Source organism: Spermophilus citellus (genome assembly GCF_964194105.1).
Source record: "Spermophilus citellus genome assembly, chromosome: 9".
In the NCBI taxonomy this organism is placed as follows: domain Eukaryota; kingdom Metazoa; phylum Chordata; class Mammalia; order Rodentia; family Sciuridae; genus Spermophilus; species Spermophilus citellus.
Window position 1 is genome coordinate 3,831,143 of NC_138191.1, and position 12,439 is coordinate 3,843,581.

General features: G+C 45.1%; 2 protein-coding genes across 2 annotated transcripts; both read right to left on the reverse strand.

Annotated features, from left to right (window-relative positions):
• Nucleotides 1–2,803: 2,803 nt before the first annotated feature.
• On the reverse strand, nt 2,804–7,840 carry LOC308656842 (uncharacterized protein; the record flags this gene model as incomplete). The annotated part of the gene is made up of 3 exons (XM_081308190.1): nt 2,804–3,693; nt 4,939–6,937; nt 7,709–7,840. The coding sequence occupies 3 exons, from the start codon at nt 7,838–7,840 to the stop codon at nt 2,804–2,806; spliced, it is 3,021 nt and encodes a 1,006-aa protein (XP_081164316.1).
• RPTN (repetin) lies at nt 4,226–4,903 on the reverse strand (the record flags this gene model as incomplete). Its single annotated transcript, XM_081308115.1, has 1 exon — nt 4,226–4,903. A coding segment is annotated over one exon (678 nt), but the record flags the coding sequence as incomplete, so codon positions are not given.
• Nucleotides 7,841–12,439: the final 4,599 nt, after the last annotated feature.

Genomic DNA, 12,439 nt, shown 5'->3' on the forward strand with positions numbered 1-12,439 from the left:
CTTCTTCATAACTCAAGTTGTGTGTCGCAGTCTGGCTGGGCACAATTCACGAGCCACTTATCAAGCAGAAACTGACTTTATTTTTAGAACGCACATGCTGCACCATGCGAGCTCTTCAGGAATTCCCTCAGAGCCCAACTGCCACCACCGGCTTCCGGGGAGCCTCTCAATCCCCCTCCTCCCGCTCTTGAGGCCTATTGGCTGGGTCGCATGGACGGAGCCAAAAGAGTCCCCCAATGAGCAGCTCCGTGGTCTGAAAGGGCGAGGAAACAGCCCAATGAGCATCAGCTGGAGCCAATCAGCTGGCAGCTGGAAGTTTGCTGGGGCCACTGTGAGCCAATCATCTGGAAGTTTGCTGAGGCCGCTTTGGCTGTGGCTCTCAATATCTCCCCCTCTCTGTTTAATTAAACAAGAAGCATGTGGCTTAGGGACCGTGCCTGCCTTAGATTGTCCAATACTGCATATGGTCCTTACCCGTCATTGGATGAACTGACCTCAAGGCGTCAGCCTCCTGTCTTAGGTTGGTACCATTGCAATTGGATCTTACCCGTCATTGACTACCAGTCCAGCATACAGCCACACCTGTGGATAGGCCTATGCACCAGTCGGGGGGGGGTGTGTGAGATTCTTTGCCTCACCTCTGTTGGCCCCAAAATTATAGCTGAACAACCATCACAAGCAGAAGGGAGGAGGATACACCAAGCCAACTGAAGGCTCCTTTTGGAAAAATTGTACCACGATGACACCATCAGCAAAAATACCCTGGCACTACCACAAGTCGCTGCACTAACAGTTGAGGATGCAAATTAATGGTTTTTTCCAATTAGATGTGCTTGCATGAGATTTGAAAGGTAAGAGTGAGTCAGAGGTCATCATTCTATGATTTTGGTTGTTTGTTTTGGAAAGCAATTTTATAGAGGTGTGGTTGTTGGCAGGCAATTTTGGTAGCAATGCCAGCAGCTTCAGGACCCTAGGTTTCTGAATCCTGAATTATAGCTCAGGTGATATATTGAACTCAATAGTCCCAGGAGTTTCTTGCAGATTTCTAATAATCCAGCCCTTATTATTCTAGGCATAATATCCTTTTTGTTGAAATTAGTTAAAAAGGTTACTGTTTTATTTATTGAGCTCTAATTTTGTAAGAGGTTCATTTAGTCTCTCTTGTCTGATCCTGTGTTTTATGTACAGAGGATGCTCAATAAATGTCCAGTTCAATTTATTCTGAGGCCAGAATAATTTTCTCTATTTCTAAACAGTTACTGAGGGTCACTGAACATCAGTTGCTACACTAAGAGCTGAGCAGTACCACGCTGAGCTGGTGTGGTCTTATCCCCAGTTTGGCAGGGAGGATAATTTACAGATGGGCCAAACGATATAACAGAAGTGAGTGGGAATTAGGAGAAATCACTGCTTGGAGTGTCTAAGAAGGCTGCTCAAAAGAGGTGATGTCTTAACTTGGACCCAAGGAATGTCTGGGTTTTGACCAGGCAGAAAACAGGGAGGGATTTTTTAGGATGATGAAATGTTGTATTTAAAGATACGGATTCATGAAAGACCCCAGTGAACTAAGAAAAGGCCAAGTCCTTGGCATGACGGGAGCACTGGATACTCCTGGGAATGGCCTCTCATTAGATTGGGCTGAGTAAGGTCATCTTGGGTCAGAGAGTAAAGAGCCCATGAGCCATGCTAATACGTTAATAAAGTTACCAGGGAGCTTCTCTGAAAAAAGAAAATTAAGGCAAGAGAAGATGGAGATGTGAGAAGATACCCAGAAGTTATGGAGGATGCAGAATTGGCAAGAATCAGTGACCATTTGAATGTGGCAGTGAATGAGGGGTAAGAGTCAAATGTAACTCCTTGCTGGGGGAGGGAGCCAAAAGCTATGTTTAGATAAGTTCCATTTTGACTCTTTTTTATTTGTTTCATGTTGATCCTTATTTTTATCACAGCCCAGAAAGTCAGAAGTCAGGAAATGAGGTCCTATTCTCGGAAAAGGGCCCACAATTAAAGATAACATGGTTCCACAGAGAAGAAGAAAAAGCCATCAAACTCATTGCTCACCGATCATTTATTGAGTATTTAAATACAAGTCTGTGGTCTGCACATCGATTTTGTTGGGAAGGGTTTTCAGGACTTGGAAGCTATGGATCATGGGGATCCATAGCCTTTGGGGATCTGCAAACAGATGACATATGCTTTCTATTTTTATGTGACTGGAAACTAGAAAGGCATTGAGTTGGAATGGGTTCAGTCAGTTCTGGTGACAGGCACTTGATGGATACTCCCTCTGGTGAGGGGTAGGGCCTGGGCGTGGGGGATGTCAGTGCCGTTGGATGGTCTCCTGGCAGCCTCTCACGGTGTTCATTCTAGTCTAGACTGCGATGCTTGCAGTTTCTGATGTTTTATGCACCGGGGCCAAAGCCCTCCCAAGCCCAAGTTTCTTCTCTTTAGTTGTAATGTAAATCTTTGGCATAGTTTTCCTGTTTCTGAACTTTAAGGAGAAGTGTTCTATCTTTCAGTGATCCAACCAAGTCTCACTTGTTCAGAGGGCAAACCAAGAAATGATTTAAATCCTTAAATTGATCAAAATTAAGATTTGATTCTTTCACCCCATTTACTACTTAGATTTCACCCAACCAGAAAATCCTAGGATTGCTGCTTGAAAGCCTGAAATGCCTGAAAAGTGAATCCTAGTTCTCAAAAGCATCTCTGCAGGTAGATAGAAGGAAGATAGACTTTTTCAACTTTTAAACAGAATAAAGATGACCATCATGGGGGTGCCTTCTTTGACTTCACACATAGCCTAGTAGTTGTGTCGTTTCAGCTCTTGAACATAGGCGTAGAAGGGGTTGGGGACATTAGCAGTCTTGGTGGGGTGACCTCCACCCTGTTCACTTTTCTGGAGCCTTCCATGGCTTTGGGTTGCATGGAATCGTCCCCCTTGGGAGCTTTGGCTGTGGTCATCCTCGTTCATGTGGAATTTCTCTCTGTTGGGAAACCTTTGCTGGGGCCCTTGGGATTGTTGACCCGGGGACCCCTTGTACCTGTCTGTCTTCTCATGGTTCTGTTTATCCTGTTGGTGGTGGTGGTGATCCTCTTTGTGAGTTGGTCTATTTTGTCTCTGGTGCTTCTGTTCATCTGCAGAGGTCTGTCTGTCCTCTGTCTGATAGTGCTTTTCCTCTTCGTGGCTTCTTCCGTCCTGGGCCTCACATGGGCCCTCCTGACCCTCACGGCTGTGTCTATCCCAGCTTTGATGGCGCTTTTCCTCTGCTTTGTGGCTCTGCTCCTTGTCCTGGCTTTGCCTGGTCTGGACCTGCCTGTGGCTCTGCTCACTCCTGCCTGAGTGCCCTTCATGACAAAATGGCCTTTCTTGCTGGATTTGCCCTAGGAGTTTGTGCTGGTGATGTTGGCTGTCTGCCTCAGGCTTCCAAGGCTGCAAGTTCTGCTTTTGCTCCTCCCTGGGCTGGAACTCCTGTCTCTGGTTTTGCTTCACTTCCTGTCCTGGAGTCTGCTGATCGCCTCTCCCCAACTTTCCTGACTGTTCACCATCTGAGCTTCTTTCTGTTCCCTGAGTCCCTTGAGAGCATCTATTTTGTCCTAGTATTTCAGTTTCCCCAGTCTGTGACTGACCACAGTGGGAACCCTGACCCTGTCTGTCTGTCTGTCCATAGTAGGAACTCTGTCCCTGTCTGTCTGTCTGACCACAGTGGGTACCCTGACCCTGTCTGTCTGTCTGACCATGGTGGGTACCCTGACCCTGTCTGTCTGTCTGACCATAGTGAGAACTCTGTCCCTGTCTGTCTGTCTGACCATGGTGGGAACCCTGACCCTGTCTGTCTGTCTGACCATAGTGAGAACTCTGTCCCTGTCTGTCTGTCTGACCATGGTGGGTACCCTGACCCTGTCTGTCTGTCTGACCATAGTGAGAACTCTGTCCCTGTCTGTCTGTCTGACCATGGTGGGAACCCTGACCCTGTCTGTCTGTCTGTCCATAGTAGGAACTCTGTCCTTGTCTGTCTGTCTGACCATAGTGGGAACCGTGACCCTGTCTGTCTGTCTGACCATGGTGGGTACCCTGACCCTGTCTGTCTGTCTGTCCATAGTAGGAACTCTGTCCTTGTCTGTCTGTCTGACCACGGTGAGAACTCTGTCCTTGTCTGTCTGTCCGACCATAGTGGGAACCCTGACCCTGTCTGTCTGTCTGACCATGGTGGGTACCCTGACCCTGTCTGTCTGTCTGACCATAGTGAGAACTCTGTCCTTGTCTGTCTGTCTGACCATAGTAGGAACTCTGTCCTTGTCTGTCTGTCTGACCATAGTGAGAACTCTGTCCTTGTCTGTCTGTCTGACCATAGTGGGAACCCTGACCCTGTCTGTCTGTCTGACCATGGTGGGTACCCTGACCCTGTCTGTCTGTCTGTCCATAGTAGGAACTCTGTCCTTGTCTGTCTGTCTGACCATAGTGAGAACTCTGTCCTTGTCTGTCTGTCTGACCATAGTGGGAACCCTGACCCTGTCTGTCTGTCTGACCATGGTGGGTACCCTGACCCTGTCTGTCTGTCTGTCCATAGTAGGAACTCTGTCCTTGTCTGTCTGTCTGACCATAGTGAGAACTCTGTCCTTGTCTGTCTGTCTGACCATAGTGGGAACCCTGACCCTGTCTGTCTGTCTGACCATGGTGGGTACCCTGACCCTGTCTGTCTGTCTGTCCATAGTAGGAACTCTGTCCTTGTCTGTCTGTCTGACCACGGTGAGAACTCTGTCCTTGTCTGTCTGTCCGACCATAGTGGGAACCCTGACCCTGTCTGTCTGTCTGACCATGGTGGGTACCCTGACCCTGTCTGTCTGTCTGACCATAGTGAGAACTCTGTCCTTGTCTGTCTGTCTGACCATAGTAGGAACTCTGTCCTTGTCTGTCTGTCTGTCCATAGTAGGAACTCTGTCCTTGTCTGTCTGTCTGACCATAGTGAGAACTCTGTCCTTGTCTGTCTGTCTGACCATAGTAGGAACTCTGTCCTTGTCTGTCTGTCTGACCATAGTAGGAACTCTGTCCTTGTCTGTCTGTCTGTCCATAGTAGGAACTCTGTCCTTGTCTGTCTGTCTGACCATAGTGGGAACCCTGACCCTGTCTGTCTGTCTGACCATGGTGGGTACCCTGACCCTGTCTGTCTGTCTGTCCATAGTAGGAACTCTGTCCTTGTCTGTCTGTCTGACCATGGTGAGAACTCTGTCCCTGTCTGTCTGTCTGACCATAGTAGGAACTCTGTCCTTGTCTGTCTGTCTGACCATAGTAGGAACTCTGTCCTTGTCTGTCTGTCTGTCCATAGTAGGAACTCTGTCCTTGTCTGTCTGTCTGACCATAGTGGGAACCCTGACCCTGTCTGTCTGTCTGACCATGGTGGGTACCCTGACCCTGTCTGTCTGTCTGTCCATAGTAGGAACTCTGTCCTTGTCTGTCTGTCTGACCATGGTGAGAACTCTGTCCTTGTCTGTCTGTCTGACCATAGTGGGAACCCTGACCCTGTCTGTCTGTCTGACCATGGTGGGTACCCTGACCCTGTCTGTCTGTCTGTCCATAGTAGGAACTCTGTCCTTGTCTGTCTGTCTGACCATGGTGAGAACTCTGTCCCTGTCTGTCTGTCTGACCATAGTGGGAACCCTGACCCTGTCTGTCTGTCTGACCATGGTGAGAACTCTGTCCCTGTCTGTCTGTCTGACCATGGTGAGAACCCTGACCCTGTCTGTCTGTCTGACCATAGTGGGAACCCTGACCCTGTCTGTCTGTCTGACCATAGTGGGAACCCTGATCCTGTCTGTCTGTCTGACCATAGTGGAAACCCTGACCCTGTCTGTCTGTCTGACCATAGTGGGAACCCTGACCCTGTCTGTCTGTCTGACCATAGTGACTCTGTCCTTGTCTGTCTGTCTGTCCATAGTAGGAACTCTGTCCTTGTCTGTCTGTCTGACCACGGTGAGAACTCTGTCCTTGTCTGTCTGTCTGACCATAGTGGGAACCCTGACCCTGTCTGTCTGTCTGACCATGGTGGGTACCCTGACCCTGTCTGTCTGTCTGACCATAGTGAGAACTCTGTCCTTGTCTGTCTGTCTGACCATAGTGGGAACCCTGACCCTGTCTGTCTGTCTGACCATAGTAGGAACTCTGTCCTTGTCTGTCTGTCTGGCCATAGTGACAACTCTGTCCTTGTCTGTCTGTCCGACCGTAGCTCGATTCCTCAATCAGCTCCCCAGATTGTCCATTTTGAGAATCAGATTCCTGTTGGTTGCTTTGGCTAGAGTGAGAGTCTTGTCTGAGTCTCCCAGACTGGCCACAGCTTGATTGTTGTTCATGCCTTTCAGACTGACCGTAGTGAGAATACTGAACTGGTTTCTCAGATAGATTGCAAGCAAAAATGTATTCTTGCTCTTTTGGCAGGCCAGTGCTAGACTCATGACTCAGTGTTTGACCACAGTCAGAATCTTGACCTTGTCTTTCATATTGATCTGACTGGCCATGATAGGAATCCCTGTCTTGTCTCTCTGACTGACCATGGTGAGAATCCCTATTTTGTTTCTCTGACTGATCATAGCTGAAGTCCTGGCCCTGTCTCTCAGTTGGACCATGATGGAAATCCCCATCTTTTCTCTCAGATTGATTGTGTTGGGCATCCTGACTTTGTCTCTCAGACTGATGGTGGAAGGGGTTCTGCCTCTCTCCCTCATGCTTCTGCCTGTGTGTTCTGCCCGTGTCTTGGGTTACTTCCTGCCCCTCTTCCTGCTGGGAGGTTCTGTGACCACATGACTTCTTACCTAGCTTTCGGTGGCAGGCTTGGACCAACTGGAACACCAACAAGAGGTATTCTTGAAAATCAACCTGTCCATTTAAGTCTAGGTCTAAGAGGGTCAGTATGTTTTCCACAGTCTTTGGGTCATTTGGTCTCTGTGAGAAGATAAAAAAACAACAACAACAAAGAACCAAATCAGACATTCTCTTATGGATACTGAGATGCATATCAATGCTCACATCCTAATCCATTCATTTCATGCAAGAGCTTTTGCTTATTGACAAATGGATTAATCTTAAGTAGCTTGGGCTTTGTTCTAGTCTATGGTCAGTTGGTTCTCAGAACCTCATCCCTTGCTGGACTAGCAGGAAAATGACTCTAGGGAGTAGAAAGACTTATTTAAAATCAGTCCTATTAATAATTAATTAGAATCATTTGAGGAAGTTATTCCATCCCTTAATGTTCCATATCCTGAATGTTTGTTCACCAACTTCTTTCTCACCACACTGTAAGATCCTGCAAGGAGAAGCTAGTTTTATCCATGTTCATATCCCTAGTGACTAGGCTTGTGCTGGCATAGAGTAGGTATGCAATGATCTTTACCCAAAGAAAGAAACCATACTTGAGAACATGTATGGACAGCATTAAATATAGAAATCAAAATATGAATCTCAGACTTTCTTCTGAATAGTTATGGCTTATTACTTTGAAGTTGTACTGTCTCTCATTCAAGCTCAGACACAAGGAGGGAGGTGTGTGTGTGTGTGTGTGGTGTTTGCTGGGAGAAAACTACTAAGGAGCTGCCTGAATTCTTTTTGTTCCAGGGTGGAGCATGAAATAAAATGAAATGAAACATTAAACTCTGGTTGCAAACGTCAGAATCATTCACACTTGACTCTGTGCGGCCAAGTGTCTATGTATTTTACCTGGAGGATGTCTCCAAATTCAGTCAAGAGCAGCTGTTTCAACTCCTTCTTGGATAGTGAAGTGCAGTTCTCTTTGGCATACATCTGGAAAGCTTTGATCACATTGAGTATGCTGTTCAGGAGTTCAGCCATTTTGGAAAATGCAGGTTAACCTAAAAGAAAAAAAAAAAAAGATTTTGTCTGTGTTTGAGATAAAGACCAGGGGATACCATTTCCAGAGAGAATGTAACCTCTTTTGGTTTGGAAAAGAAGCTTAAGAAATAATGGAGCCCCCTTTTAGCCATACCCACAGTCAAGCTCCAAATATCATGTGCTAAGGTAGAAGTGGTACAAACTGGTTTTCCCGCTAGAAAAGAGAAAACTTACTAAAAAACAACAACAAAAAAATGTATGGTAGGTGCTTTACATGCTGTACCCTGGGCAGAACTTACAAGATTAAACTTTCATATCAGAACAAAAAGGAAGACAGTCAGGAAGCCCATAGAGGCATGGCCTATGAGGATGAGTAGTAAATAATGAATTGCACAGGACAAACAGAGTCCTTTGTAGAGATTTGTTGCAATGACACTTGAGTATTGTTAAGGCTCCATGGTCCAGGGGCTTGACCTTCAGGAACCCCAAACTCTTGGGTCTTGCCTAACAGGCACAGAAGGTAAATGCTCCACTATGGGAGACTCAGCTATCCATGAATAAGCTTAACCCTTAGTTCTGGGATGCCTAGTATATATTGAAGTAATGGCCCATGTATTTTACAAGCTCAGATATAGGCCACCCTAGCTATCATCATATTCTTAGAGTCCAGAAATGGAAGGTACCCCTAGCTATCACACACAGGGAGTAGTCTCAGGGCTCCCCAGCCCAGCGTATTACAGCAAGAACATTGCAGATATTGCCATTGCTCCCCCGTGAATGTCTTACCTTCTTGAAGAGGAGTGAGCAGAAGATTCAGAAGTCAGGAAGGATACTGGAGACCCACAAACTCGACTTATTTATAAGGGGTTCTAATTGTCCTACTAGGTCGTCATAGGAGACACCCTACTGTGGTAAAGCCTGAATCACTCTGGGTCCAACCCAGCTCAACCCAGCTTAACCTCTCTCTCTGTAAACTGTTTGATTTATTTACTTCCCCCAGTTGCTCATGAACCTGTTTGTCATTGCAGAAGATTGACACTCTTCAAGTCTCAGCCCTACTTAATTAGGGGAGTGTGCATACATGTATGCTGTAGGGGTCCCAAAAGACAGGTGCACGCTGAGTTCATCCTTAATAAATGTCAGTTGTCAAGACTAATGGGAAGCAACAGTCAAATTATAACAGAGAAGGGTATCTACCTGGTTAAATGATGAAAACCTGTCAAAGCAAGGATTAGGAGGTTTTATGTGTTTGGCCAAGATATTGTTCCTGGAAGAGATTTATCTTAGACTATTCTATTTCAAATAAGCAGATATTTGTTTTTACCATATTGATCTATTTTGAGTTGCTATTTTTTTTTAAAAAAATATTGTTTCGTTGTCAATGGATCTTTATTTATTTATATGTGGTGCTGAGAATTGAACCCAGTGCCTCACACATGCTAGGCACACTGAGTTACAGCCCCAGTCCTTGAATTGCTTTTTTTTTTTTTTCATTTAACAGCCCCACTGTTAATAAGCTAGGGGAGAAGTAGATACATGATCAATTTGGGGACACATTATGGGGGATTATGATGGTGAAACGGCCACCACTTGAGACTTTTAAGTCTTACTAAAATGTTAGAGGTGAGGGACGTGTTGCAAGCTTGTAGTATCTGTGAGGTAGACACTATCCCAGACCTAGGTCTCCAGTTAGTCCTCGTCTCTACCTCTGTGTTTGCCAGCAGAGTGTCTTAAGTGCAGATTCTTAGTAAATGTTCTTGGGGTAAATTAATTATTGTATTGCAGAGTTTTGTGTAAGGTACAAAGAATTCTAGAGTTATCTGTTTGGTTTTTGTCTCACATCTAGGTCTCTGATTATACCTTTCCTATATATCTATCATTTATCAGTAGAAGACACTTGTCATTATTTATGATGTGTTCAGAATTCTGCAAAGGAATCACAAAATTACAGGAAGATTTTAGTCCACCTGGAATAAAGAGGCTTCATATTGAAAAAAAATTGAACAACAGGGGTGGGACATGGTCAGTGTTGAATATTAGAAAACCTAGGTGCTTGTGGTGTTCTGATGGCCTGGGCTTGGGCTTCAGGTAGGCAGAAAAGAAAGCAAAGAAATTCTGGGTGGGGAGAAGGGAAGAACCAAAGGCATAAAGGTGAGAATACACATGTTGTGTTTGAATTAGGATGAACTAAGTCTGAACAAAGAGAGGGTATATAGAAAGGTAGAGTTAGAGGATTTTGGAGCTGAAAAGGAAATCTAGTCTTAGACTCCTTATTTACAGATCAGGAAGCTGAGTTCAGTTGGACTGAGTGATGTTCCAAGGACTGTGACAGAAGCCAGGCCTAGCACACTTGTTTTCTAACCCCAGTCCAATCTGCTTTCTTATACACTCTCTGGTATAGACCTGGGACTGACTCTAGGGTTTATTTTAATGAGAAATGTGAATCAGGGACCATTTTGATCAGAAAAGTGACCTGATCCAGGCATTGTTGGGGGAAGATTTTAATCTGACTGCAATAGGTAGCCAGCTGCCTCAGTTTGTCTGGGACTAAGAGATTTCCCAGCACGTAAGATTTTCAGTGTTAAAATTGGGAGAGTTCTGGGAAGCCTGGGACGAATTTGTCACCTTAGACTGGGATGCATAAAACAGATTGGAAAGAGGAATTTCAGAATAGGGATACCAGTTAGGAGTCCTTTATATGGTGTGGGTGAGAAATGAAATGAGGGCTTTGACCTGGATTCAGCAGGTCAAAACTTTCGGGAGGTGGATAGATAATAGGAGGAAAAAAAAAGACGGTGTGCGGGCAGATTAGATGAGGGGCAGAGAACGTGTCGATGTCAGGAGTAACTCAAAGTCTTCAAGTTTTGATGACCGCAGAAACTGTGGCATACTGAGGGAATGTAATTTCTACCTGGCACCGGATAGCACGGAATGCTCCGCGCCTTTCCTGACCGACGTTCAACAGGATTTCTGCTTTTCAGAGTCTGGTTACGCTCCCTGTAGGAGCCTACATCCTCTGTTCTTGGAAGTCTTCCAGTACCGGTCAGGACTTGCTTAAATCTGTTTATAAATCTTGAGAACTAGGTCACATGAAGATTCTCTTTATGCTTTTGTACCTCTCCTTAGTGTTCTTCATTTATTTCTCTTGTGAAGATTTGATTAATCCTAGAGGCAAATAAGGGGTGTGGAGGCAGGGCAGGTAGGGGCTAAAGACAATACCATTTTGTGTTGGGTTAAACAGTAATCAGGGCCGAGGGAAGCTTGCAGTGAGACCAGAAGATCTCTAAAACTTTCCAGAAATAAAAAAGGAAACAAAAGATCTCTAAAAATGTGATAATGAAGACAATGAAGAGGGGGAACGGCAACTTTCCTTATCTGCAGTCTTTAGGAGAGGATCCAAACAGAGTGACCTGATGGCAAGGTAAAGGAATGTCCTCATAAAGCATCTAAGGAAATCCTCCTGCATGGATTTAGTGGGCATGCAGTCTACCCTATACTGTGCCCCTGCTTGTACGAATGGGGCACCCCTCCATGGTATCTCAGCCTGCAGCCACCAAAGAGTAAGTGATAAAATGTCTCCAAGTTCTTTCTTTGAAGTTGGTGGACAGTATGTTTGGGGTGTGTGCGTCATGAGAGAGAGCAGCAATACTCCTTTATGTTGGCATGTTCCAGGGCTCCCTAGCAACTATTTCTTTTGGTTAGACGGGCAGCTGTCTTTGCCTGATGCTGCAGGAGAGAGAGAGAGAGAGAGAGAGAGAGAGAGAGAGAGAGAGAGAGAGAGAGAGAGAATGTTCTTAACAGTAGGATTTTCTGTGTATACAGTCATTTAACACTTAATAAGTTCTTAAGGATGGGCAGAGAACTGTGTTGATCAGCCAATCAGTTAATAGATGGGTATTTGTGAGCATATGAGAGGCCCTTTTGTAGGCCCTGAGATAAGAGACAAACTGTTCTTAAAGAGTTTTTAATCTCACTGGGTGATTGAATACACACAAGATCATTGTGGTTCAAATTGCTTCCCAAATCTAATTGTCATTGTTTGGGTAGGGGGGCAATGATTACAAGGAAGAAGGAGAAGCTGCAGTGGATAGAAATAATGTAGATTTTTCTTATGTGTATTGTATTGAAGGAATTGGGGAATGAGCTGGATGATTTGGGGCAAATCACTTAACCCCCTGGCCTTGAGTTTGTTCATCTGTAAAAGGAGAGGTTTGGAGCTTTCTTTTGGCGATAACATTCTAAGATTCTGTGATTCCAATCAAGGTTAGTTGGGGCCTTAGATGTAATATTTTAATTTTGCTCAATTCACTAATTTGATGGAGGCCTCAGGACTTTGTGCTTCTCTATCTTTCTCTGTGGGAAATGGAGAAAGCCAATATGGCTGCTGTGTTACCTCATTAGCATCTGTAAACACACACTCTTTTTCTTCATTGTTTTCCAGTGTGTTTCGATACTTTGATACCATCATGTTGGAGTGTGGTCTTTTGTGTCCAAGGCAAGAGGTTTCTAAGCTACATTTTATTGAAGTCTTGTGTGCTAGGCTCTATGTTTTTTATATGTCAAGCGTTATATATATATGTTATCCTATTTAATTTGCAG